The following is a 26,751-nucleotide window of genomic DNA, read 5'->3' as shown; positions in this document are numbered from 1 at the left end:
TTATTGTTGCACCTTGTTTCCTCTTCACAACTTACTTCACTTCTCCGGACACGCCGTCGTCGCTGCTCGCCAGAGACTTTTTTGATATACTCCCTCGGCGCACGTATTTCTTGTGTCGTTGTCGTTTTGCAATTCTCCTTTCCACTTCCACTTCGGTTCTTTTGGTCTTGTCCTCCTTCTTCACGCTCCCGAGCTGGCCTTCAAAACAAGTCACCCTTGCATCCCCAGTTGATCATCTCGTTTGGACATCTTGCCATCTTCTTTCTCGGTCTTGCCTGGCTTTGCAGATTCTACTGATTCCCGGAACGCGCAAATCGATTCCAGTACGCCCACTTACCCGGAACGGCCGTCGCTTGACACCACTTGGAGCCTGCTGGATCTACTCACCAGAGGCGTTTCTGCTTGGTCGCACTCTGGTCGATCACGCTTCCCAGCCCATCTTGAGCAGTAGTGTTTCGTCTATCCTGCACCAGCCCCTTTCTCTTCCTGGCTCTTCTCAGTTTTACTCTCTGGATTTTGCCATTCCCGGTTTCTCACTTGCCACCACCTGTCGTCGAACGACCCACGAAGTCGCCGTTTCTTCCCTTTTGCTGTTCTTATCGCGCCATCCTGTTCAACATATATAAAACGCCAACGCACACAGTCGTGTTTATATAAAGGCCCATCAAACGCCCTCCACGAACCGTGCCACAGACACTTTAGTCCGTGACCGTCGACTGCTTTTTGATCACTTTGTCACCCAAACTATCAGCAGAAACTCACGTACCGCTTCCTTTCCTCCCGTTCTCACCCAAAGACATGGAACTCATGGAGCTCGTTGATCACGAGCCCGCGCCTCGCCCATTCCGGTGCGACTGGCAGTCTTGCAACAAGGTACGTGAGGTGAGGGAAGAGACTGAGTGCGTGGTGAGAACGTTGCTCGTCGGCCTAACATCCTCGCAGAGCTTCAACCGCAAGTCAGATTTGCAGCGGCACTACCGCATACATACGAATGAGCGGCCATACCAGTGCAACACGCCTGGCTGTGGCAAGAGCTTCATCCAGCGCAGTGCCCTGACTGTGCACATCCGTACTCACACTGGCGAGAAGCCGCACATGTGCCAGCACTCCGGCTGCAACAAGCGTTTTTCAGACGTAGGTCGCCCTGCATGAGTATGACTCTGGAGAATGTAAAACGCCCCGGGGATCGTGTCGCTGACCACCGAGATTAGTCGTCGAGTCTGGCTCGCCATCGGCGAATCCACACCGGCAAGCGGCCGTACAAGTGCGCCCATGACGGCTGCTTGAAGAGCTTCTGCCGCAAGACCACTATGGTCAAACACCAGCGCCGCTCGCACCAGCGCGGCATTCACTCGTCGGAGCTGGACGACTGCACATCCGAGTCGGGCAGCGACGAGTCGCCGTCCACCCCCAAGAGCAGCGCCATGCACTGGCCGGCGGCACCACAGGGCATGGTCGTCAACGGCCTGCCGCACCACGCCCACGGCCTGCATCGCGCCCAGTCCTTTGCCGACTTTGGCCAGAACGTCAGCTACGGCATGCCACAGCACTTCGCCACGGCCGCCCAGCAGCAACAGCCCCACCACCGCCACAGCTTGTCCGGCGGCCAGCATGAATACAGCCACCCGATCCACGACCCGGCCGCTGTCGGCGCGGTTGTTGTCACGACCATGGCGCCACACCACGCGGGCATGCCCATCCTGCACCGCGCCGCCAGCCTGCCGCAGCATCCATACTATGTGACGGATCAGAACAACCCGGGCGTGGCCACCATGAACACCAACTCGCCCATGTCCGCTGCTGCCCCGTTCCACCACCAGATCCCGCGCCAGTCAGTTGAGCGCATTGCCGTGGAAATTCCCTACTCGGCGACGCCCGGTCTGGCGGCGTCGATCCAGAGCAGCCCCAGCAGCTTCTCCACGTCAGGCCGCAGCCCCTCAACACAGGACGGCTTCTATACGCACCAGGCACCGCAGGCAGCTACCTATGCACTGCACACCGCTTCGCCCATCGAACACCATGCGCCCATGGTGCACTATGCCACAGCACCACCCAACCAACAGGCTCCCGTTCCCCAGCCGGCGCCGCAGCACCACGCCGCGCCGACGTCACAGCCGCAGCAGCACGCGGGTGAAGAGCAGTGGTACAACAGCGTGCCGTACCAGTCGCCAGTCGAGGTGTCTGTGCCGCAGATGGCACAGATTCCACCGTATGGCTCGACTGTGTACGACCCGTGGGGTGAGGCAAAGATTGAGTTTGAGACATCTGGCATTCAGATGCCAAGCGCACGCATCGAGCAGATGTAAACCAAACCACCTGTGTCGTCTATTTGTCTGTCAGCAGCAGCAACACACCAATGAGTCTCTTGTTTCTCCATTCCGCATAATATCTTCCCACCTTTTCTCTTGTCGCCTTCCGTCTCCGTTTTTCATCTTCATCGCCTTCTTTGTTATATTTTTGCGCCCCATCACAAATACCCCAGAGGATCTTACCTCGTGTAACATTATTGTTTCTTGTTCGGCCTTGCATCTGCATTTTCCCGCCTTCAATTCGATTTCGTCCTGCTCGCTGTGCTCTGATCGGATAGTCGGCGCTCTTTTGCTGACAACTTTTTTTTCCGTTCCCTTTTCGTGTTTTTGCTTTGTGCCGCTGGCGTTGCTTTGATGTCTTTCCTTTTCGGTAGTTACCCCTATTGCATGGCAATAATGACAGGCGGCCTCCATGACGAATGGCCAAGCGCTTTGATTTTCGTCTTCGCTTTTTCTTTTTCATTGTACTTTTTTTGCTTCCGCTGTTTGCCGCGTATTTTTGCATTTTGCATTGCCCCCACTTCCCACACTATTGCATAATTCTGTCCTTTGGCGAGAGAAGGAGACGGGCCTGGCGTTGCGTGCGTTGTCATTTTGTGTGTGTGTGTGTCGGTGTGTGTCCGTCGACTGTCGGCTGGTTAGGAAGAGGGGATACTGGCGTCCATTCTCTCGACATACGTTTCTTGTTGTATTTTGTTTTGGTCTTGCTATGCGTGTTTTCTCAGTTCTGATGTGACGCCACGAGCTATCCGAAGTTATTTGCTCTGTTATGACGACTTGGAAATTTGACGGCCAGCGATCTGTTTGACATTCCTCCTCTTATCACACCTGTTTTCGTTTCTTGTTTTGTTCGATGTTTTCCTATGTTGTGCTCGACTGGGAGGGAAAACGGTTGGTATCGGCATATGACCTGGAAAGGGGAAACTTGGAGCAACTCGGGATTGCGAAGAATAAAAAAAAAAGAGATCAAAGAGGGAAATCAGGGAACAACAATCATCATTTCGGCCGGCCGGGTCGATGCCATTGGGTTAATGTTAGTGGTGGGAAAGACAGAGACGGCGGTAGCAATAGGTTGAAGGTATTGCGTTTGTCTTTTTTTTTGTTTTTTTGTTTTCGTCGAGATCGCCTCTCGATGTGTATCATTACCATTTTGCTTTTTAGTTGAATATTTTGAATATGTTACATTCTTTTGAATGCCTTGTCGTCTCAACTCTCGCTGTATGTGTTGTTCGTCTGGTGCCTTGCTCTTTTCCAAAGTGAAAAGCAACATCGTTCCAGGCTCTGCTTGCTGTTTCTGTTGCTCGTTAAGTGGATGTGGCTACAAAGTACGCCCGCAATACTTGCGTCATGGTAGTTTTCTTGGTGCATACTGGACAAGCTTTTGAGTCGGCTGTGATGGCGTATATCCAATCTGAGAGGCAGTTCCGGGGACGGGTCCTCGAGCGGTGCCTCTTCACTTTATACAAGTTTGTCTTTTTCCTTTCGTCTTCTCTCTCTGGAATATTTCCACTGTCTTTGTTGTTGTCTTATAGGGGTGTGTCCGTTTTGTGTAAGTGGCGCGCAAGGGCTGTCTGCATTTTCATTTGTCGCTCATGTTGTCTCGCGAAGCGCCTTGCATTTGGCGACTGCCGGGCTGAAACGCCTTGCCTGAGAACACTGATTCGGCGATGGCGCTCTGAGACTTCATTCGTCGTGAAAATAAATATAGAATACAAAACAGCTGACGCACGCGGTTGAACGCAGCCCCGTCCTTAACGAGGGATGCGATATCACACCAAAAAAGAGGCAAGGCATGAATGTGTAAATAGAGGGCGGCTGCGGGGCTGCACCAACAGGAGGACGTGGTAATAACACTACAACCCGCACCGGGAAATCAGTTTGCATGGCATAATGCTCTTGATTAACAGCCCCGGATGAGGAGTGGCATCGAGAACCGCAAGAGACGATACGTATGTAAACAACATGTTTGATTTGATTCTGAGTTCTCACTTCGTAAGCACGTATTTGAAGCAGCGGATGTGGAATAAAAGACAATGGCATGAATATATAGTAAAATACGGATCAAATCATAGAGCCCTCCACCTTGTTCAACCAATAGCGATTTCCAGTTATTGAATCCCATTCGAAAAGGTATCAAAGGTAGTCAATGATAAACACGGCAAACACGACAAATATATCAAGAGGAAACTTCGTTTAGAAACGACAATAACAAATAAAAAGCAAAGGCATCTGGCCCAAACCTAGTTGAAGTGGTAGCAGCCATACCGACCAAATGAAATGCATGGACAGTAGGAAGAAGACGGCGGGGCATAAGAGTGGAAACAATTGAAATGACATTGTCGAATTCTGACAACACAAAGCGTAATGGTACACCATTAGAAATCATCACTGTCCAAGATGGCTCGTGACGGGAACAGACTGTCGTCAGTGCCGCTGTCGTCCGTCGACGGCGTGTTGGTTTTCGTTTGTGAAGCGGATGGCCGTATCGTTAGGCTCGACGAGGCGGTCGATGGCGATGCATACGAGAAGAGCTGCCGCGGAGGCTGCGTCGAGGGCATACTTGTCACGGTAGTGGCCGTGCTGGCCGTCTCTGCCGTGCTGCTGCTGAGAACGCTGGCTGTGCTGGTGCTGACTGTGGACGAAAAGGAGGCCGTTGTTGTGGCGGGTTTGCTGCCGGGCCCTGCTTGCTTGGGGTTGTGGTTGTGGTCGTGGTCGTGGCTGGGGCCGTGTGGAAGAGGACTTGCACATCGCCGCGGAGCCGTCCAGGACCGCAAGGTTGTGCCCCTTTCCTCTTCCTCGTCGTCGTCTCGCATGAGCAGCGGTGGCAGCTCCAGGGACTCGATGCTGTCCACGTCGTCCTGTTGTTTTGGTGGCGACGGTGGTGGTGGAAGGGCCCGCGTCGGCGGTGGTAATGGAGGCAAGATGGCCTCTTCCCTCGTCATACGCGTCGTGGTCTTGGCGCTCCTTTGGCCGGCGGACGGTACCGAAAACGCCGTTGCCGGCATACTAAAACTGCGCCCTCCGGGGCCGTACGAGTGGAACACCGGAGGAGCTGGCGGCGGGTCTGGCTTGACAAGACCCGGGATCTCAAGAGGCCCCTCGTGTGGCCGTTTGGGGCGGACCGGGCTGACAGGACCGCGCATAGTCATATTCGTGCTGGACGTAGCTTCAGAGGAACCTGTACCGCACGACCCTGTGATGCTCGCCAGCGGCATCATTGGCTCGAAGGCGTCGGTCGTCACTGCATTGCCGTACAGACTGGTCGCCGGGATGATGGTCGACGATGCATTAGTCACGGTCGAGTAGCTACCGTAGCTAGAGCGCAGGCCACGGGCTGCATTGCTGCAGCCCAACCCGTCGGCAACACTCGTGGAGAAGATGGAGTGTGGGAGTGGAAGTGGAGGGAGAGGCGGCACGGGCTCTCGATCCGCGTCACCGTCGGCGGCTTTTTGAAAATTGTAGAAGCCGTGCTTCTGGTCCTGCCTCTTCTGCTGTTCTGCTCTCTGCTGTTCCTGCTGCTTCGATGGCCGGATCGTCGGTGTCCGCTCGCGCCGCGGCTCCAGCTTGTTTGTCGTCGGTGCGCAGATGGGCGAGCTGGGGAAGTAGTAGGGCACAAAATTGCCGTTGTAGCCATAGTAGCCGTAGTAGCTGCTGCCACTATTGGCGGCCGATGCACGGTTGCGGCTGTGGCCCGGGCGGAGGTCCTCGTCGGCATCCGTATCTGGCCGACCTCGGGCACTCATCTGCGTTGGGCTTGGCGGCGGCGACAGCGATGTCAACGGCGGTGAGATGCTGCGTTCCCGCTGCTGTCGGGCAAGGAATGTTGGAAGGACACTGCGTGCGACACGCTCGGCTGTCCGAGGCGGCGTGCGAGGGTCGGGATACAACGTTTGCGATGTCCGTGTTTTTCGTGCTTTCCAGAATGCGGCAGAGGAACGCGAGCGTTTTTGTTTTGGCGATGCCTGTGTTGTCGACTGGCCGTCCACCACGGACACACCCCGTACCGAATTGCACGAATTGGCTGCTGAGATGAGCGGCGTCGGCACCTCGTCGCGATGGGTGCCTCGACCGTGGCCGGGATGGAAAAGTGTCGTACGGACACGGGCGGCAAGGCCGATGCTACCGTCGTTGCTGGCACCGTGCGAGGGTCGACGGGACGGGCCGTCCCCGCCGGTCCCATTTCCACATCCCCCTCCGCGGCGATGCTGGTACGACTGTTGGCCGAGCATATTGCTGCGTCGGCGGCGCAAAACGCAATGGACAATGCCGGCGATCAGAAGGACTGCCACGACAATACAAACGACAATAGCGGCCTTGACGCCGGCGGATGGCCCACGAGATAGACTCGAGGGTGATTCCGAAGCGCTGCTGTCGTTGTCGGTGCTGCTATTCGCTCCGGGCGATCCTGTTGCTGCTGGCGCCGAAGCAAGGTACCCCAAGGATAAGGAGGTTGCCGCAACGGGTGTTCCGGCGGCTGTTGTCAGGTGCTGGCTGTTTTGCGGCGTGGCAAGTGCCGTGCCGGCCGCAGCGGGGCTTTTCTGTCCATTAGTGGTGGTGGTCATGGCTGCGGTCGGTGTTGCTGTTTTTGTTTGCGTCTCGGTAGCGACGGCGCGGTTGCGGCAAGGGTTGGCCGACGGGCCGGCTGCGAGCAAGCTGCTGCAGTAGTAGTTGGCAGGCGGTGGGCCTGGGTCGTAGATCAAGGAGAAGCCGATGCTGGCAAGTTAGCGCAGTTGCACATGGACAGTACGTGAGAAAGGAACTCTACCTTTGGCACTGGTTGATGATCATATCGACGTTGGCTAGAATGGTGTCAATAAGTGGTGCTGCCACCCTGTTCAACCACAGTCAACAACTACTTACGATCCTGGCCGGCACCGCCGCGGCTGTCAATCCAGACGCCGCAAAAGGCCGAGTCACACCAGTAAAGCTGCCAGAGCTCCTGTTGGGCAGCCGTATTGGACGAAAGGAGCGAGCAGGTATCAGAGAGCGATGGCGATGACGTCGAGGACGAAGACGAGAGAGAATCAAGGAACCCTTGACGGCACGCGTCGATGCACTTCTGCGCGTCGCCGCCGTCGTAAAAGGTTGTCGACACACACCGGCGGAGGGCTGGGCGGGGAGATGGCGAGATTGGCAGTGAAGATTGTATATTGTCTTGATCAGAATATCGAACGCCGGCCAGGGACTTGCTGTCATCGGCATCGATATCGTGGGCATCATGGACGTTGCGATCGTTGATGCTCTTGCTGCCACTCCCGTTGTTTCCTCCTCGGTCCAGGGGACAAAGACACTGGGCTGGTGTCTCGGGTAGGCCCATTGTTGATGTTCTCGGCCGTTAACCAGGCCGTAGGGGTTGGTGATGAAATAAACAGGACACGAGTAGGTGGAGAGAAGGAAAGGTAAGAGAGGGGGAAGAAGACAAGGGGAGTGACGGGGGCAGGCGAGAGAGGTCAGGAAGCGGACGGAGATGTGAGGGACGCGGGACTCAATCAGCAACAGCAATCACATACAATGGAGCAATGTTTTGAGACAGGAGAGACAGTCAGGCAGGAAAGCATAGAGGCAGACAACAAAGGGGGTGGATTGCAGATAGATTGATCCAGTAGCGAAGGAGGATGAACGTTGGAAAAATGAAGCGAGGGAAAGTGAAGACAGGAGAAAAAACAAGTGACAAAGAAGAGACACAAAAGGGAGCCAAAGCGAGCGAAGAGGTGGATATGTTTTTATTCACGTGTAACGAAAGCCAAAGGGCTGATGAAGGGTGGGAAACGGGGAGAACGGGAAGGCGGACAGTACGACTGGCATGGCCACTGGACCAAACAAGAAACAAGAAACCTACAAACGACACACAAACCGGGAATGACAGCACATGAATGCACACGACGGGAAACATGGGCTGGCCCGAACATGTGTGTTATGAACAGCAGGCAAAGGAAGTCAGTAGAGGCGAGTTCGGCGGAGTGAAAGACTGGCAGGCAAATAGGCAGAGGAATCGATCTGATCGAACGGACAGAAAACAAAACAAAACATGAAAAAAGAAACGACAGAACAGCAACAGAGCAAGCTGAACATGGGACCCTAACAAGTACAGGCGGGCCAAAGACAAGAGCAGAAAGTCAGGCGAAGGAGTAATATAACTACGAGAAGCAGGGAACATGGATCGACCTGTCAGGTCAAGCGGTCAGGCGATATGAAAGCAGAACAAGAAGCATCCAAAGACATGCGAAATCACAGAATCAGAGAAATCAGAGGAAATAAAAAAGTCAGAGACACCAGAGACAAGAGGCGGTGTCTGTCCAAAAGAGGCAGTGTGGAGCGAGAAGGCTATTTCCTAAGCGAGAACCAACACGAGCAAACAACGGGAGAAAACAGGAAACGAAGGGTGGTTTGTCCGGTGTAACGGGCTATGCCGTCAGTGGCAACTGTGGTCCCGGGCCATGTCACCGGCGGTATGTCAGGGGGGACATGGGAGAAACAGGCAGACAGGCAGACAGGCAGATATTGACGTCCGAGACAGCATGAGAGACCGCAGCGTGAGACAGGCAAGAAGAAGTCAGTAGGTGGTGAGAAATCAAGACGAGGAAGCTATATAAGAGGGGGGGAGAGTGACCCTTCACGAGGCCACCTTCAAGGAAGTTTGTGTTATTACAAATGGCCCGGGAGTCAAATGCAAAACGGTATCATGAAAATCGTTTACCGACGCTGTAATCGTTACTGTTTGTGTTTGTAGACGGCACAAAATTAAGTGGAGAGCGAAAGACAAACGGGAATGCAAAGGCAAACCAAACATAAACGCAGACTGTAAACAGCATGAAGGGGACAGAAATGTCTGCATCCGAGCGTTGCGTACAGACTACATCCAGGCAAGCAGAGGCAAGGGAACCGTCCGTGTAACACGGCTCTGTGCGTTTCCGTCTGACGAGGTCGAGAGGAAAGCAGAGACTGGCCGTAAAGTTCATTCAAGGGGGGGGGGGGAGGAACGAGCATTGAAAAATTCACAAATAGGACACAGACAGGACACAAACAGGAAACGATAGTACTGTACGACATACAGCCACTCGATAAATGCATGCTTCCGTTTGCGTTGTCTTTGGCTGACCTCGATACCTGACGTTGGCGGATGTAAACCAGGATAAGCCTAACAAGTCAAGGCGATGACACGGCTGATTTGTTTGTGTAAACAAAGAACAAGCATCTGGACGGTGCCCTTCATCTTCGTTGCTTTTTGTGTACAACAAAGGAAAGGGAGAAACGCCACATCGGCACACAATCGCTGCAAGGTACGAGCTGTACCATTGTCAGCTAGTCGTCGCCCCGTTGCCTCGTTGTGTTGTTCCCCTCGCATTTTCCGATTTTCGCTGCGTTCGTCTTCACCGCACCACGAGAAATCTCCCTTTGAAAAAGCATGCTGTGCAAGACGAGCTATTTCGGCGTGCTGCTGGACGACAACGGGGAATAAAGAATGGGCACTGAAAGGTGACGGGGACAAAAAATGTGTAATTTGGGCTCATCGCGGTGTGTCCAATGATTGTGCCGACTAGGCGACCTGCCACAGAACGGCGGGCACTCTTATTTATCCTGTATCTCCCACTTCTCTTCTTTCCGAAGGGCGCAAGGATATTTCAGCCAGGAAACCTGACAGACCGGGCAGACAAAACAAACAGGGGCTTGCGATCTCGCTGTCAGAAACAGAGGACGGCCAAATGACAGGTATTTTGTTTGTCAGTCTCTCCGACGGTGGCAGATACTGTGCCTCGTTGTGTTGGGTCGTGCATTACTTCGGCCTGGTTGTTCCTGGGCGAGCAGGCCGCACAGATTCTGACAAAGTTCGTGGGACAAACCTAGGTAGGAGTCTTTGCATGCTATGGCAATACAGAGGACACACGTCGCATCCAGAATAGGAGCGTCGAAGGTGTGTGCCCATGCAGGAAGCCTCTTGAAGTCCGGCCGCCGCTGGTCGGGCCCTTTTGGCCGGCTTCTTAATGGGGGTCGCAGGGCGGAACTGGTCTCATGCGAAATATTAATGAAAGGGGCCGTGTGTTAGTCGCACCGACATTCTTTGGAGTCTTGTCCAGATCTCTTTCCCTTCTTTTCTTTTTCGTGACGTTGCTTATCGTAATCTTCTTATTGACCCTATTTCTATTCACGACATGGAAATGTCGCAGTGGAGCGCCGCAGATGATTACGAGTGATTGAAAATGGTCGCGCACGGCGGGTGGATGTCCTTGTCTCTAGATCTAGATGGATCTAGACAGGCTCCATCACAGCCATTGGTTGATACCCGAACCCCTTCGGCCAGGATCCTGCATTGTGTTATACTCACAGTTATTTCGTCGAGGCGACCTTGCTTGGCGATTGGTCTAAAGCAAACGTGAAAGGGCCAGGGCAGACATGCAGTCCTACCAATGTCCACGCTGCCGGGAACCAGCCTCGGGCTTCTTTGGCCCCTGGTCTCTCGCTTTCACTATTTTGGTCTTCTTCTCCCGTATGTGTTAGAATCCTTCCAAACAGAAGAATACAAGAAAAGGCTCAATAATCCTCCCCTCCTCCCCTCCTCCCCTACCCTCAAGCTCGTATCTCTCGTCATACCACACCTCCGGCTGCTTGCTCCTGATGGCTGCCTTTGGTCGCGTTTTGGTGGGTTGACGGGTTGACTGTGTCCAGGGTGATTTCCCTCGTGTGGATGAAAACAGCGGTCAAGAGAGACCTTCTAGAAGGCGACGATCGTTGGCATTGGAAAGCTCCAGACGGCCGTCTCATACCACAATCCGCACGTCAAACACACAGTGCCAAACGCCCGGTGCAAACGTCTTGACCTGCTCGACGTGTTCGACGACGGCCACGCACACACCCGGCACCTCGCTGGCCCACATCGCAACCCGTGCCTGGATCTCCGCCTGCCGGCTGCTCAGCTCCTCCACACCGACATTTTCATGGAGGTGCAGCCAGCCGGTCCTGCTACTGCTGCTTCCTGTTTGTGATGGACGGCCCACGACAGCATCAAATGCTGTCCGCCATGTGTCGCGACTCGTTGGCAAAAGTCCACAATTGGCGTGGACGATGTCGCCGAGCGTCTGGCCTGGCGGTGAGGAAGACGCCTCGGATGCTGCTGTGCGCAATTCGGCAAGCCGCCGTGCTGCATGTACGTTGTCCTCGACAAAGATGACAATCTCGGGCTGCTTGTTGTCGCCATTCATCCTGTCCTTTTCAGTGTCTTCTGTATTACTCGTTTCGTCTGCATCGTCCTCGTTTGCCAGGCTCGAAAACGCCACATCGGCCGCTGGTCGTGCCAGGTCTTCCGCACGCCGTACGACGCGGGCCGACCAGCCGTTGCGCGCCGCTCCTCGCCGTAAGGCCTCCGCACTCCATGGGTTGAGTTCCCACCCGAGCACGCGCAGGCCGCGCTGGGCATACGAGAAAACAAAGTAGCCGATGCCCGCGTAGAGGTCGACGGCCCAGCCGTTGTTGGGGTCGCCATGCTGCCAGTCCAGCAGCCGCGCCTTTTCCTTGATGTTGCCCCGGCTGAACATGGACCACCGAGGCGCCCAGGTCTGGTAGAGGCCGTTCTGTTTGGTGCTGACCCAGAAGGCGCGCCGGAAGTCTGTGGCCGTCGGTGGACCACCGTTTTCCGTGGTGGCCGGGCCAAAGTCACCGTAGAGCAACCGCAGGCCGGTCGGGGACCGTAAAATGTTCTCTGCATCGTCTGTGCCGCTCGTACGAAGCGGGATCCCCTCATTGACGGCCAAGTGTGTCAACTGCGCGCTGTTGACGTCGCCCTCGCCCAATTCCGAGCCGCGCGGTGGCGGTGACAGCGCCAGTAGAATGTCGCGCCACAGTTGGTCCTGCTGTTCGCGCGACACGGCGGCCAGCACGTTCTGCCATAGCGGCGCCGCCGGTGACGTGGGCGAGGCCACGGACGCTGTCGAAGTCGATGCCAACATCGACGTGGAAGTCATTGTTGGTGCAGCACCAGCGTTGAAACCGAAGCTGAAGCTGCCCGTCGGCAGCAGCACCATGGGCTCGTAGACCACCCAGCGCTTGGGCGCCTGCGCCACCAGCGTCTCGATCGACCGCTCTGGCAGTGACACGTCCGCCAACAGGGGCTGCCCGGGCAGAGTCGGCAGCACGCTTGTCAGCCAGCAGCGCACGACGGCTGCGAGTCTGCTTTCGGGCTTGGGCTTCTTGGGCCGGCCGTCCTTGGCATGGGCACGCCCGTTCAGCTGCCTTGCTGGTGTCCCTGGTTCTTCTGTAGGCATAACATCCATGTCGACCTCCATGCCGTTAACGACGCTCTCTTTAAGGGACTGGACAGTATGTATCTCGTCCATGCTATAAAATGCCGTTCCTAGCCAGTAGATGTGGATGAGGGTCAAACTGAGCCGGTGAATAGTCTGGTGATGCTCTCATCTCGTATGGTGTTGGGTTTTTCTTTAAACGGACCTGTTAGTCGCCGCACCGTCTACTCATTCCCTGACGCTCTAAATAGGCGTGTCGTTTGTCATTTGACATCGCATTTCAAGCTTCGACTTTGGGCCCTGGATGTTTAAGCCCGAAAAGTTTGGGCTTTTTGCTTTGAAGCTTAGCGTCATATCAAATGGTAGCGGCGAGTCAGTGAATATTAGTGTGGGGAAGGCGCCGGAGTGTGTCTCCAAGAGAGGGGAAAGACCGACCGACTCCACGACTGAGGCAAGGGAAGGTGCAACTGAACTGAACCAAGCCTCGGCTCGCCGAGTTAGGCAAGAGCTGGTCGCACTCTAAATAAGAACAAAAAGCTGGGGTCGCCTCCGAGTTGCGAGTTGCGGCACTCCAAAATGTAGAAGCGTCCTTTTTGTTTATTGTTTTTATCTGTTCAGCCTTTGCTTTTTCTTTTCCCATCGTCCACCGATACCAATTGTCACAATGGCTCCCAAAGATTACCCGCCCATCCACCAGGTCGCGCAAGACTCCACGGAGCCGCGTGCCAAGGGCAAAGTCGTGATCATCACCGGTATGCAGCTATTTACCCGCCTCTGTGCCTCAACGTGTAGATGAATAGACAGACATTAGTGGTGCTTGTGTACTTGTGTCCCGCGTGTGTATAGCTGTACTGACCCGCAAACTTCCCAGGCGCAAACTCCCTTCTCGGCATTGGCCGGGCTTCGGCGCATCAGTTCGCCCAGAACGGCGCCCTTGCCGTCTACCTCTGCGACTTCGCCGACGACCATCTTGCTGCCCACAAGCAGGACCTCGACCGCCGCTTCCCATCCGTTGATATCCACGTCCGCAAGTTTGACGCAGCCGACGAGGCCGCCGTCCGCGACGTCATCTCCGACGCCCTGCAGCGCTACGGCCGCCTCGACGTCTTTTTTGCGAATGCCGGCATCCTGGGCCCCCAGACCGTGTTCAGCAACGTCGACGCCGACGGCTTCATGCAGACCTTGCGTGTCAACACCCTGGGCCCGTTCCTAGCGGCCAAGTACGCCGCCCCGGCCATGCAAAAGACGTCCGCCGCCAAGCCTGTGGCCGGCGGCAGCATTGTCATGACAGCGTCCGTGGCTGGCATGCGGTCAAACGCCGGGTCGACGCCGTACTCGGCCTCGAAGGCGGCCGTCATCTCGCTGGCCCAGACGCTGGCGTTCCAGCTGGTCGGCACGGGCGTGCGCGTGAACGCCGTTTGCCCCGGGCTGATCGAGACGGGCATGACGTCGGTTGTGTTTGAGGCAGCGAGGGCGCGCGGCACACAGGGCAAGATTGGCCAGCTCAACCCGCTGCGGCGCGGGGGCCACGCCGACGAGATTGCGCGTGCGGTGCTGTTCCTGGGCAGCGACGATGCGAGCTACGTCAACGGCCAGGCATGGGCGGTCGACGGCGGCCTGAGCGCGGGCCACCCCTTTGTGCCAGGTAAGCTGGCGTAGGCCATGGTGTGATATAAAGGACGAAGCATGTTGTGTATTTGTATTTTGGAGTTTGTTCTTCGTCTTTTGGGTTCCTATTCTGGCCTATCTGCAAATGGAAAACGCCGAGACACCCTGCTGTACATATATGACACCGGCAAGACACCGGCACTTCAGCATTATGCGGTACGCATGCGCATTGCACCGTCACACCCATGTCCTCCTCTATCAACACTCTTATAGAGAGTGCTGCCGCGAAGTGGAATTCTCGTCTCGTCGTGTATTTCTCCAATCTCCATCACCGCTACCATCTAAATTAGACCCGGGATCACAGCATAGCGACGGCCCACCTGGTCGGCACCGAAGCGCTGGATATACCACTGCCGGCCTTTGACGGCCCGTGGCAGCATCGCAAACACCTCGTTGACTACAAACATGCGCGCCGGCACACAGCCCCAGCCCGCCGCCATGTAGAAGCCCGTCCACTCCACCCACTCCACAAAGTAGTGCGGGTACAGCATGTACTTGAACAGCCCGGCCTCGGGGATCTGGTAGTGCTTGCCCACCTTTTCAAGCGGCGTGCCGTCCTCCATGGCTTTGCGCGCGCGCCGCTGTTCCTCGCGCCGCCGGATCTCCCGCAGCTCGTCGTCGTGGTAGTAGTTGGCCGCCAGTCCCAGATAGAACACGGCAATGCCGACCACGAACTGGAGCGTGGGCCAGGGCGACAGCTGCGCGTCCCACTCGGCAGCCGTCGTGGGCCCGTAGGCGGCAAGCCAAGAGCCTATGCTGGTCGCGTTGAAGAGCTGGAAGATGAGGCCTGCACACCACACCAGCAGGTGGATGGGCGACATGGACGGCGCCATGAGCGGGTACATGATGGCGCGGTAGCTGTAGTGGATGACAAAGAGGCCGGCGAGCACCTTGTTCTGCCAGGGCAGGTCTGAGATGCCCTGCTCCTTGGTGAGCGTGCCCATAATGTAGACCAGCGTCAGGAAGCCGGGGCTCTCCATCGTCATCCAGGCGATGCGCCCGGGGATGTTGAAGCGGCTGTCAACGGACGTCTTGCCCATGCCGTACCAGCTGATGATCCATTGCAGCGAGGGGAACTGGCGGTCAGCGGGAAATGACAGAATGCGGGTGGGGGGAGGGGGGGAGAGACCGCCAGAGCACTCACAATTGGGTAGAAAGTCCACAGTCTCAAGATGAAATCGTAATGCTCCCGCGTCGGGGGGATCCAGCCCTCGATGAGCGCCATAGTAGGCCGCGGAGTCAGAGAGTCACAGGGCAGGGCCAGCAAGTGGCCAGTGCGTCTCGGCTAGCTGCTGCTCCCGTCGTCGTACACGCGAACGGAAGTGGGAGGTTGAGGAAGTTCTGCTTCTCGTGTAATCTACGAGAAGCCCGGCTGGCCCAAAACAAATCCAGGACACAAAAGCACCGGCAATGTCGAGTAAGCGGTGTCCAAGAAGAGAAAGCAAAGCACGAATATTCAAGAGGTCGTAAACATATACCGGTCAAGACGCCGGTTGTTGCCAAAAGGAGCGTCGCCAATGTCCATGGGAAGATGCGGCCGCAAATATCAATTTTTATGCTCCACGGCGAAACGCACCCAGACGTCAGTGCCTTGTTGCGCCAATCCCAATCGACGACAGAGACTATGTGTAAACATTGTTTTGCGCCTGCCGTCATGGGGCGGCCATGCACTGGAACAAAGTCAGCTAGCGCAGGTCTCGGCAATCGCGGGGTGCTAAGTGGGCTTGCAGTGGTGTCGTAGAAGGCAATCCGGTGCGGTTCCCCCCTGGAAACAGAACCTTCAGGCCTAATTTTGGCCACGCGACCAGCTGCTATCTTATGTTCCTAATTAAAGTACTTCTCTCTGCAGTCCCTCCAGCATTTTCTTCTTCTTTCTACTTGCGGGCTTGGTGAGTGGCCTCGATGACAGTCGCAATCATTATGAAGTCTTGACTGCAGCGTACAAGGCATAAGTGATATATTTTATTCGTTACACTTTATCCACCATAACTCGTGGTTCAACTACAGGAGGACCTTTCGGACCAAAGCACGTGACAGTCCCGGATACGGATCCTGTGACACAGCACGTGAAAGGTACAAAGTACAACGGATGGAAGGTCAAAGAATCCGACCACAAAGACAGCGCAAGGACGGGCCAGCATGCGCTAACGGTCGGAGTATTGGGCGATGCGGATTGGCTGGCGCGATGAATTGGCCAGCATCGTGCCTTCTGCCTGTCCCAACGGTTTCTGGTCTTGTCAGTGCCTGCGTTGCGCCTTCCGCTTCCAATCGATTCCGCCACCAGCGTCAGTGTTTTGGCACTCTCACGAACGCTCTTTCCATAACAAAGGAAATGTCCTGCCTACCTCCTGCCCTTTGCCGGCCCTGGAATCATCGCCAAGTATTTTGCTGTGCGACCACTGAATTTACTGAGTAACAGTTGTCTTTAGCGGACCGGGCACTGCAACTTAGGCCTTCTGTAAGCCATTTATGGGCACTTTGCTGCTGGCTGCACTTGCCCCAGCGGACCTGGCCAGGCCCAGTCACGATTATTACGGAACAGGCAGAGAGCCGAAATCGCGTCTGTGGAGCAACCGCCGCCCCCGGCCTCTGGTTTTTCAGCTTCCTTTGCTGTCCTTCGTCAACCTTCGTCCGATTCTCTTCTCTCCTCTTCTCTCCGTCCTCGTCCCCGGCCGCCAACAACCACCCCAGGACGACCCCGACGAACAATATCCCCTCCCCTCTTTACGCATCGCCATTTTACTTTCCGGTTCATTTCTCATCTTGTATTTTTCATTTGTACTTTTTGGCCGCTACTTCTTTGCATTTTGCGACGCCTTGCATCAACTTTCTTTCGTTCCTTACATTGCCCTCTGGGGACCACTCTTCTCCAACATACGGCCTTCGCTTTGCGACGACGATCTGTACGTTTGCCCGCATCACGCATTCTTTGTGCGCTACCGGCCTGCCTGTGGGCCCCGACAATCCGTTTCCGGGCCGAGCAGCAGATGCTTGCGTGTGCCTGCACCTTGCTTGTCCATGTGACTCTTTGCCTGTTGTTTTCTTGCTAACCATTGTTGCAGAACGGCTCAACTGCAATCGCCAACCTGCTTCCTACCTCAGGCCATACCATTTTCGCTTCGTAGAGTGCCCAAATCTCGGTAGCGTAATCGAGGACAACACGGTCGCCGACATCACCGGCCGCTGAATACGCCGCGCACCGATCGACGACATCGGCCCTTCATTCCGACTGTCCCGAACACAGCAAGGCTATTGCGCGTGTCTACCGAACCAGGCCGAGTCAACCAACGCCCGGTTGTTAGTTCCAGACATGCCGCAGGTTATGGGTGCCAACCCGATCCTGCGTCTCGCCGTTACTGGCGTTGCGCAGGCGGGCGCATCGAGACTCCTCCAGACAAGGACAATATCGACCTCCACCTCCACCGTACACCGTCTTTTCCGCCCCACAACGTCCACTGCCGGTCAACAGATGCGCTTTTACAGCGGTGCCTCTGGTCTGACGTCGTCGTCTCTGCGTGCGTCAACCGGCTCCTCGTTCACGTCAAGCCGGACCGCCGTGCCCTTCACGCAGGCCGCGCAGCACATGATGGCCCGCTTGCAGCAGCAGCGCCGGAGTGTTGTCCTGTCCGGCGGTATCTCCCGCAACCTTCTTGAGAACCGCGAGGCCGCCGCCAACCGCAACCCGAGCAGCGCGTCCGCCCAGAACGCCTTTTACCAGGTCCTCCTGAAGGCGAACATGCCCATGATTGTGATCGAGCGTTATAACTCGGGCCGCTTCGGCTCCAACGAGGCCACCACCGAGGCCTACCACCGCGCCCTGGGCATGATTAGCTCTACGCCCGGCGCTGTTCCATCGTCCGTGGCCGATAGCTCGGCCGTCGTGGGCGGCATGAGCGGCTCCGGCCTGGCTGCCAACAACTCCCAGCTGTCGGCCACCCAGCTGCAGGCCGTGGGCCAGGCGATTGCCGCGCAGCACCGTGGCGCGTCCATTGCTGTGAGCAAGGGCGCGCAGGGAACCGGTGCCAAAGATGCGCCGATCCACGTTGTGGTCGACCAGCCGATTGGCGACGTGCTCTTTCGATGGGTCAAGTTTGTCCTCTGGTTCTGTCTGTTCACGTACTTTAGTTTGGTCATGATAACGATGTTGATCGAGGGGCTGAACACGTTCAAACGTCCAACGGGCCGCTCAGACAACGAGGTCAAGGCCGAGAGCCAAAAGACCCGCTTCACGGATGTCCACGGCTGTGACGAGGCCAAGGAGGAGCTGCAGGAGCTCGTCGACTTCCTCAAGAACCCCGCCGGCTTCTCCACGCTCGGCGGCAAGCTGCCCAAGGGCATCCTGCTGGTGGGCCCGCCCGGTACCGGCAAGACACTTCTGGCGCGTGCGGTGGCCGGCGAGGCCGGTGTTCCCTTCTTCTACATGTCTGGCAGCGAGTTCGACGAGGTGTACGTCGGTGTGGGTGCCAAGCGCGTTCGCGAGCTCTTTTCGAGCGCGCGCTCCAAGTCGCCTGCGATTGTGTTCATCGACGAGCTGGACGCCATTGGCAGCCGTCGCAACTCGCGCGACGCTGCGTACGTGAAGCAGACGCTGAACCAGCTCCTGACGGAGCTCGACGGCTTCGAACAGAACAGCGGCGTTATCATCCTCGCTGCGACCAACTTCCCCGAGCTGCTCGACAAGGCGCTGACGCGCCCTGGCCGTTTCGACCGCCTGGTCAACGTGGATCTGCCCGACGTGCGCGGTCGCCTGGCCATTCTGCAGCACCACGCCACCAAGGTCAAGGCCGCCAAGGACGTCGACCTCAACTCGATTGCGCTGCAGACGTCCGGGCTGTCGGGTGCCGAGCTCGAGAGCATCGTCAACCAGGCGGCGATCCATGCGAGCAAGGCCAAGTCGCAGTCGGTGAGCAAGAAGGACTTTGACTGGGCCAAGGACAAGGTGATTATGGGCGCGGAGCGCAAGAGCATGGTGATCAGCCCCAAGGAGAAGGAGCTGACGGCGTACCACGAGGCGGGTCATGCGCTGGTGAGCTACTTTAGCCCGTCGGCGCCCAACAAGCTGTACAAGGTGACGGTGCTGCCGCGCGGTAGTTCGCTGGGCCACACGTCCATGCTGCCGGAGATGGACAAGTACTCGTACAGCGTCAAGGACTTTTTGGCCATGATCGATGTGTCGCTCGGCGGCAAGCTGGCCGAGGAAATTGTCTACGGCAACGAGATGGTGACGGGCGGCGCGTCGAGTGTGAGTTTTCCGGCTCCTTTTTTTTTTTATTATATCTCTCTCTTCTGCCATCTACTTAACTGACATTCCACCTTTAGGACCTCGAACACGCCACGTCCATTGCATACCGCATGGTTACGCAGCTGGGCATGTCGGAAAAGGTTGGCCCCGTCCAATTCTGGAGCCGCTACAACCAGCTGAGCTCCGAGACCAAGTCGGTCATTGAGGCCGAGGTCCAGAAGACGCTGTTTGAGGCGTACGACCGCTCGCGCAAGCTGCTCGTGTCGAAGCGGAAAGAGCTCGACCTGCTCGCCAAGGCGCTCCTCGAGTACGAGACGCTGGACAAGGACGAAGTCCTCAAGGTCATCTCAGGCCAGAAACTGGCCGACCGCATCCCCGTGCCTATCGGGCCCATGCTGGTGCCCAAGACACCGGGCCCGCTGGACGTGGCCATGCCGCCCGGCCTCGGCCCAGACAGCGATGACAATAAGGCGCCGCCGCCTCCACCGCAGACCGCCACGCCATGATCAAGGGAGTGGTGGCGGTGATGTGAGGCGAGTGCATGGTGGGGGTGGCAGATTTCTATGTTGTTGGAAAGGACACGGCGAGGAGATGGGGTAGAGCGAGTGATGCGCGAAACACGACGGAGGGCTGCGATTGTAAGGCCAGGTCGCTTGGCACGGGCTCGGGCTACGAATCGAGGAGAAGACGGGACACGGGGCACTGGGCCGAAGAAGGCCAACCGTCTCTGTTGTCCAAGCGTCTACACGTGTAATTTGTTCTTGTTCTTGTATCAGCATCCCATCATACAACATCTTTTTTTTGTTTCTTTTTGTTTCTTTTTTATTCTTTTTCTCGTAATTGTTTCGTTCCTGTCTTCAACTCAATCAACCGGTGCCTCTTTCCGGATTTAATGTCATGATACGGCCGTAAAATGCCTTTTTAAAATGTCAGCACGTCAGATTCCAAATAGCGATTGATTGCAAAAGAGTGTTTTGGCGATGTATGTAGGCGCTCTATGTTGTATGCGATTTCGTGACCGGAGTCGAATATCGGACGGCGTTGGCTGTGGGCTGATCACAAAGCCGCCGAGCCGTCGGCTTTAGTGAACGGCTGTGGGTGTCTTTCATTGGTAAAAGCGACAGCAGCACTCTGCAGCACTCTGGATATCGCCGATAGATACGAGCTGCGGCGTTTAGGGGATAAGGCGCTGTGGTGACTCAGTGTGCAACAAGTCCACCGCTGGCTGTTAGTGAAGTATCGTCCGGAACGCTGTCTTAGCAGCTATACGGCAGGAGCGAGCCTTACGTCCAGCCATGCCACCAGAGCAGATGTCTGTCGTCATTCACTTACTTTGCACACCAATTGCGCAAACCGCTCGAATTGGCAGGACCGGATCCGGGCCTTTCCTGTTCCAGACTACGAAGCCCACTGGCGTCAACCTGAGAGGTGCTTCCTGCCCACGGCGACGATCGGGGAGGCGGGGCAAGACAAAGGACCAACAAGTTGCCGCCGATAGAAGGAGCAGCCGCCTCGATTCAGCTTTCCGTAATTAAGAAGCTAAAGACCGCAGCTCTTGCCCGGGAATTGGGACTTGGGACTTCCTGCCTGTAGAAAAAGTATAAGTAGAGACGACGCCGCTTCCGATTGCTACTTGATCTTATAGCTCCAGACATCTCAACAGACATCGTCACATTAACATACCAATCCAATTTCTTCAGTCTCAACCTCTTGTCACCCACCCGCTTGAGCCTCGTCTGATATCGGCCCCGCTCTTGACAGCCAGCCCTTCTCAACACTAATTGCTGACACGTTCCGTCGTAGCCATGACCAAAGTTCTTGTGACTGGTGAGATTATGCTACCCCTGTCAGATTTGCTTTTTACACAATGCGGCCTCCCTCTCGTTACTAGCAACACTAACACGCACTACCAGGCGGCTCCGGCTTCATCGCCGCCCACATCGTCGAGCAGCTCCTCGCCAAGGGCCACTCGGTTGTCACAACCGTCCGCACCCAGGCCAAGGCCGCCAAGATCTACGAGGCGCACCCCGAGCTCGGCAAGGACCGCCTGCAGATTGAGCTGACGCCGGACCTGACGCAAGCCGATGCCTTCGACAAGGTGGTCCAGGTGCCCGGCATCGAGGTGGTCCTGCACACGGCCTCGCCCTTCCACTTCCGCATCACCGACCCCGTCAAGGATCTGATCAACCCGGCCGTCATGGGCACGACGAGCGTCTTGAAGGCCATCCAAAAGTCGGCGCCGCAGGTGCGCCGCGTGGTGGTGACGTCGTCGTTTGCGGCCATTGTCGACGACAACACGGTGAACGACCCGAACCACACGTATACGGAAAAGTCGTGGTGCCCCATCACGCTCGCGGACGTCGGCGCGAACCCTGGCAGGGGCTACCGCGCCTCCAAAAAGCTGGCCGAGAAGGCCGCGTGGGACTATGTGCGCGACAACAAGCCCAACTTTGACCTGGTGACGGTCAACCCGCCCATGGTGTTCGGCCCGATTGTGCACCACCTCGACGACGTGTCCGGCATCAACACGAGCAACGAGCGGTTCGTTGATGCGATCACCGGCAAGTGGAAGGCGGGTGGTGCCGTGCCGAGCCAGGGCCCGATCCGGATCTGGGTGGATGTGCGAGACGTGGCCAAGGCGCATGTCCTGGCCGGTCTCGAGAAGCCCGAGGTGGGCGGCCGCCGGCTGTTCTGCACGCAGGGTTTCTACACGAACAACGACATCTACCAGATTCTGCACAAGAACTTTTCCGAGTACAGCGAGCAGCTGTCAGGCGTCAAGCTCAGCGAGGAGCCCGAGGAACACTTCCAGTATGACAACTCGGAGACGCAGAAGTTGCTGGGCATTGACTGGATCCCTCTGGAGAAGAGCGTGGTCGACTTGGTCAACAGCGTCAAGCCACTGCTGAAGTAGAGGCACAGAGACTCGGGATATAAGGTGTTATGCTCAAAGGAGCGAAAACGGAAATTTGCAAGCAATATATACTGAATACGTAAAACAACAATGATCATTTCTCATAATTTTGGTTTCCGGCATGTATTATCTCATCACTTTCGCCCGTATCCTGTATCCTTCCCTATGAGTCCACCTCCATCGGTTGCGGCTGGTGTTGTGCCTGTTGCAAACCAGATATCTCCTCCAGCATGCCCTTCCGCCATGCCTCATATTCCTGCTGCTTGGCCTCGCTCAGGAAATCATACCGCGTCTGGAACATGCTGTCGGCCCGCCACACCTTGGTCGGAATGCTGACGCCACCGTAGTCTCCATCGTCAACCTCACCGTCTCTGCCCTCCTCATCGCCGACGGCCCCGTCGCCCTCGGCATCGCCATCCCCGCCGCTGGTAGCCACGTGCAGGTTAGCAATGTCCTGGTACCAGTCGCTCTGCAGCCACTGGTGCTTGGACACAACGACCAGCGCGTCGCGGAACGTGCGTTTCTGCAGGTCCTGCCAGCCTTCCCAGGCGCTGTCGTCCCGCGTGCCCACCACGCCGCGCACCTTGTCAAACGCGCCCAGGATCGCCTTTTCGTCGAGCTGGAACTGCCGCTCCTCCAGGCCACTACGACCGGCGCCGCCGGGCTGTGTGCCTGTGTGCTCGCGCCACGAGGTCATGCAGTAGAGGTAGAGTGCCGCCACAAGAGCCGTCAGGCTGTCTTCGAGCCACTCTGTCATGTCTTCTTCGTCGTCGTCGTCGTCGTCTTCTTCTCCTTCGTCGTCACCTTCAAGGCCCCTCCGTGGCCGGTTCTGCTTCTCTTTGGCTTCAATGGCCACGTCCCGGTGAATGGCAGCCAAGCCGGCAGCGATGGTCGGTGCCAGCTGCGGGTGGCCCAGCTCGTGGCAGATGTAGCGCACGGTCGGCCGCACCCACGGCGGAAACTGGGACGCGGCTGCAGCAGGCCGTACGCTCTCTCGTGGCATCGCCTGTCCCGCCGCAGACTTTGAAGGCGTGTTGACCTGATTTGTGGCAGTCGACGCGACCCGCCTAGGTGTATTCGCCCCGCTCGGTGCTGGCGACCGTAGACTGTGGCCCGGATCGATTCGTGTACTCGACGCCGCCGCGCGCGCACCCGGAGCCGGCGCCAGGATCGTGTTGAGGTGTGTATATAAGCGCTTGTAGAGCCGCGGCTGAATGGGGGGACGCGGCTCGATCGGAGGCAAGTTGAGGCTCGTCTTGAGGCTACGACGTGTCAGTACTCCAGACCATGTCTTGGATCGCAACTTGGGTGTGGCTCTTGTTCACCCACCGATCGCATGCAATGTGCGCGCACGCGTAGGACCGCGCAATCTCCTCGTCGGCCTTGAGCGTGCTGGCGCGATGCCGCGACTGCGCGAGCAGCGAGCCGGCGAGGTCCGTCAGCTGGGGCGGGAACGGGCCATTATGTGTCGGCAGCAGCGACCGAAGAGCGGGCTCAGCTGATCGGTTCATCTTGGGTGGTTATGGAGGAGTGGTTGAGCGTGTTAAGGCGGTACGTCGTTGAGGCTTGATCTCGTCTGCTGGCCACATTTTTGCTCCATGCGCGCCTTTTCACACTTGGCATATTCAGGGACGTGTTCCAGCGTCCATTCAGCGCGTCGCGCTATGACGTAGCGTGGGAGGTCCCCTAGATTGGCCCAATCGACAGAGCTCCATTCCGCTAAATGCCACCATCCGGCGCTGTCCTACACCCACACAGCTCACCCAATATGGAAGTCCACACAGGCTGTCGATAAGCAAAGACAACACTAATGGCAATGTGCAAAGGAAAAGGGGGGCCGCCGTTACGTCTTTCCACCTGGTCAATTTATGAGTGCATTTGTTTCCCAGCATCAACAACATCACACAATCCCGCCCACGATGCTACCATTACGACTTCTTGCGGCGGCAAGCTTCTTGGCCGTGGCCATGGCGCACGGCGACCACTCTCCCAGCAAAAAGCCCGAGGTTGGCGAAGACGCAGACTGGATCACAAGGCACATGGCAGGTGAGTCAATGTCAACAAACGATGCGCGGCGATAAAAGGAAACAAAATGACTAACTATTGTATCCCCCGGATAGAGGAACACCACATTGCCGACTTTGACGGCGACTCCTTCTTCACGCTGCACGATTTTGACGGCGACAGCTTCTGGACGCCCTCCGAGATCGAGCGGACCTACGGCCTCAACGACGCATCCAACGACGGCCTGGCACCCGAAAAGCGCGCGGCCGTGGCACCCGCCGTGCTAGCACTCTTTGACACGGACGGCGACGGGCGCATCAGCCGGTCCGAGTGGCGCAAGGGATTCATCGAGGACGGCAAGACGCTGCCAGACGTCGGCACGGGCCCCGGCCACCACGGCGACGACGAGTACGAGTACGAGATCCACCACTGGGAGAAGTACCACGACGAGAACACAAAGATCGAGGACCTGACGCACCCCGAAGACATTGAGCACTTCAAGTACCACGAGGAGCTCGCGGCCAAGGAGGAGGCCGAGGAGGAGGCACGGCGGGCGCGGGAGGCGATGGCCATTGTCTGGAACAATGTGCCGACAATGTTCCGGAAAGCGCGGACGCAGACGTAGTAGCATACAGGATGTTGGCATGGACGGGAGAAGGAGATAGGAGAGTGCCCAGGGAGTAATTTCTTATTTTACAGTTGCGATTGGATATAAAGACGTATAAACAGCGTTCTCATGGATAATAGAAACATGATATTTCGTATGCAAGAGGGCCCCCGGTGAGAGGATGAAACCAGCAGACACAAGACGGTAAGTAATGCAGATGCAGACCAGCGCCCGCCCACGCAAACATACAGGAAGAGAACGGGACGAAAGAAAACCAAGGAAGAAACGTCAAGATGCTACGACTGGCTCCGGCCCAAAAGCCCGCCTACAAAAAGTAGTCGCTCGGCCCCCTACGGTTAAAAGGCGTGTGGCGGAACTCGTCGGGTACGGCCGAGAAAATACGGAACTTGGACTCCAGGTTGTTGTCGACCGTCATGATGGACGCAACATTACCACACCGATAACAGTAGTTAGGTGCTGACCAGACGGTAACGACGGACTTTTCGGCGAAGTGGAACTAGAGTCATTGTTAGCAAGGCGCCATGGTTTTCGGCAGATGTATACCCACACAAAGACAAGTCACAGAAGGACTGAACCCACCTTGTATCCCTCATTGACCAGCTGGTGCGCACGCGCAATAGTCTTGAGCCCGTTGACGTGGTTGAACTCGTGCGCCACCTTGTCGCCAAACAGCCAGCCAGCACCGCGCGGACTGACTGCCCACGCCTCGATATCCTCCGGGTCACTCCACACGAGGTCGCAAAATGCGCCTTCGTGCGGGATCTCCTGGGCACGCGCGACAACACGGATCTGGTCAATGGTGCGGATTTCCGGCGACAGACCGCCGTGCACACACAGCACCGTACCGTCCACAATGGCCGCCAGCACAAGGAAATCAAAGACTTGGCAGCACGCCTTCCATACCGACGCGTTGCCGTACTTTTGCTGGCACTCTTCGTAGAAACCATACACCTGCGTAATCTGGCGCGACTCGTGGTTGCCGCGGACCAGCACGATGCGGTCCGGGTACTTGGCCTTGAGGCACATGAGCAACGTAAACGTCTCGAGACTGAAGTAGCCGCGGTCGACAAAGTCGCCCAAAAACACAAAGCGCGCGTCGGCCGACTGCGATGAGCTCGATGCGCCCTCGGTCGTGTTGCCTGTGCGGCTGTTGTCCGCATCGCCGCCGTTGGCCGCATCGACAGCATCCCCCGCCGCCGCTGATGCGGATGCTGATGCGACACCGTCCGCTCCCTCTGCCTCGCCACCGCTACTGGCTTCGCCGTCGTCGTCGAATGCCGCGTCGTCGCCACCGCCAATCAGGCCCGCGTGCAGTTTCCTCCGTAGCCGCGGGTTGCGGATCTCCGTTGGTGGCTCAATATCCTCCGAGGTGATCACGGCAGTCATCGTCCTAGGTGCCTGCACGTCTGTCTCGCCCGGCATGCCGCCCGCTACGCGAAACAGCTCCAATAGATCGTAGAACTGGCCGTGAATGTCGCCACAGATCGTCACCGGCGTTGAAACAGGCTGAATGTTTGACTCTACGCAGCGTCGTCAGCATTTACCATCTCCCGCAACCAAAGGCACACTGTACGTGCTTCAACACTCACCCTCCATCAGCACTTCCTTCACCATCTCGCAGAGTTGCTTCATGACGGCCTCGGGCAGGTAGTGGCACTGTTTCGCCTCCTCGAGCCACTCGTCCAGGCCAGCGCCCGCAGTCAGCTTCGCCGGCCCTGGTCGTGGAACGTCGGCCATGTTATGTGTGGTGT

General features: G+C 56.9%; 10 protein-coding genes across 10 annotated transcripts; 5 read left to right on the top strand and 5 right to left on the bottom strand.

The window, feature by feature from the left end:
• Window positions 1–798: 798 nt before the first annotated feature.
• SPSK_00270 (c2h2 finger domain containing protein) lies at window positions 799–2,306 on the top strand (the record flags this gene model as incomplete). Its single annotated transcript, XM_016727244.1, has 3 exons — window positions 799–873; window positions 943–1,134; window positions 1,212–2,306. 3 exons carry the CDS (start codon window positions 799–801, stop codon window positions 2,304–2,306), a joined length of 1,362 nt encoding a protein of 453 aa, XP_016586652.1.
• Window positions 2,307–4,684: 2,378 nt separating this feature from the next.
• SPSK_00225 (uncharacterized protein) lies at window positions 4,685–7,626 on the bottom strand (the record flags this gene model as incomplete). The annotated part of the gene is made up of 2 exons (XM_016727203.1): window positions 4,685–6,993; window positions 7,170–7,626. 2 exons carry the CDS (start codon window positions 7,624–7,626, stop codon window positions 4,685–4,687), a joined length of 2,766 nt encoding a protein of 921 aa, XP_016586651.1.
• Window positions 7,627–11,065: 3,439 nt separating this feature from the next.
• On the bottom strand, window positions 11,066–12,637 carry SPSK_00267 (tRNA wybutosine-synthesizing protein 2; the record flags this gene model as incomplete). The annotated part of the gene is made up of 1 exon (XM_016727241.1): window positions 11,066–12,637. One exon carries the CDS (start codon window positions 12,635–12,637, stop codon window positions 11,066–11,068), a length of 1,572 nt encoding a protein of 523 aa, XP_016586650.1.
• A 571-nt stretch (window positions 12,638–13,208) lies between these two features.
• On the top strand, window positions 13,209–14,203 carry SPSK_00309 (uncharacterized protein; the record flags this gene model as incomplete). The annotated part of the gene is made up of 2 exons (XM_016727283.1): window positions 13,209–13,296; window positions 13,416–14,203. 2 exons carry the CDS (start codon window positions 13,209–13,211, stop codon window positions 14,201–14,203), a joined length of 876 nt encoding a protein of 291 aa, XP_016586649.1.
• Window positions 14,204–14,493: 290 nt separating this feature from the next.
• Window positions 14,494–15,437, bottom strand: SPSK_00310 (3-oxo-5-alpha-steroid 4-dehydrogenase 1; the record flags this gene model as incomplete). Its single annotated transcript, XM_016727284.1, has 2 exons — window positions 14,494–15,288; window positions 15,357–15,437. The coding sequence occupies 2 exons, from the start codon at window positions 15,435–15,437 to the stop codon at window positions 14,494–14,496; spliced, it is 876 nt and encodes a 291-aa protein (XP_016586648.1).
• Window positions 15,438–17,522: 2,085 nt separating this feature from the next.
• SPSK_00231 (ATP-dependent metalloprotease) lies at window positions 17,523–19,960 on the top strand (the record flags this gene model as incomplete). Its single annotated transcript, XM_016727209.1, has 2 exons — window positions 17,523–19,454; window positions 19,532–19,960. 2 exons carry the CDS (start codon window positions 17,523–17,525, stop codon window positions 19,958–19,960), a joined length of 2,361 nt encoding a protein of 786 aa, XP_016586647.1.
• A 1,299-nt stretch (window positions 19,961–21,259) lies between these two features.
• On the top strand, window positions 21,260–22,368 carry SPSK_00295 (uncharacterized protein; the record flags this gene model as incomplete). The annotated part of the gene is made up of 2 exons (XM_016727269.1): window positions 21,260–21,281; window positions 21,368–22,368. The coding sequence occupies 2 exons, from the start codon at window positions 21,260–21,262 to the stop codon at window positions 22,366–22,368; spliced, it is 1,023 nt and encodes a 340-aa protein (XP_016586646.1).
• A 163-nt stretch (window positions 22,369–22,531) lies between these two features.
• Window positions 22,532–23,879, bottom strand: SPSK_00283 (origin recognition complex subunit 6; the record flags this gene model as incomplete). The annotated part of the gene is made up of 2 exons (XM_016727257.1): window positions 22,532–23,630; window positions 23,698–23,879. 2 exons carry the CDS (start codon window positions 23,877–23,879, stop codon window positions 22,532–22,534), a joined length of 1,281 nt encoding a protein of 426 aa, XP_016586645.1.
• Window positions 23,880–24,287: 408 nt separating this feature from the next.
• SPSK_00328 (uncharacterized protein) lies at window positions 24,288–24,997 on the top strand (the record flags this gene model as incomplete). Its single annotated transcript, XM_016727302.1, has 2 exons — window positions 24,288–24,414; window positions 24,489–24,997. 2 exons carry the CDS (start codon window positions 24,288–24,290, stop codon window positions 24,995–24,997), a joined length of 636 nt encoding a protein of 211 aa, XP_016586644.1.
• A 307-nt stretch (window positions 24,998–25,304) lies between these two features.
• Window positions 25,305–26,737, bottom strand: SPSK_00275 (serine/threonineeeee-protein phosphatase PP1-1; the record flags this gene model as incomplete). The annotated part of the gene is made up of 3 exons (XM_016727249.1): window positions 25,305–25,496; window positions 25,580–26,520; window positions 26,590–26,737. The coding sequence occupies 3 exons, from the start codon at window positions 26,735–26,737 to the stop codon at window positions 25,305–25,307; spliced, it is 1,281 nt and encodes a 426-aa protein (XP_016586643.1).
• Between the last annotated feature and the right edge of the window lie 14 nt (window positions 26,738–26,751).

This window comes from Sporothrix schenckii, assembly GCF_000961545.1.
Source record: "Sporothrix schenckii 1099-18 chromosome Unknown Cont45, whole genome shotgun sequence".
NCBI lineage: Eukaryota > Fungi > Ascomycota > Sordariomycetes > Ophiostomatales > Ophiostomataceae > Sporothrix > Sporothrix schenckii.
The sequence above is the reverse complement of the archived record's forward strand: the minus strand, read 5'-3'. Positions and strand labels throughout refer to the sequence as shown.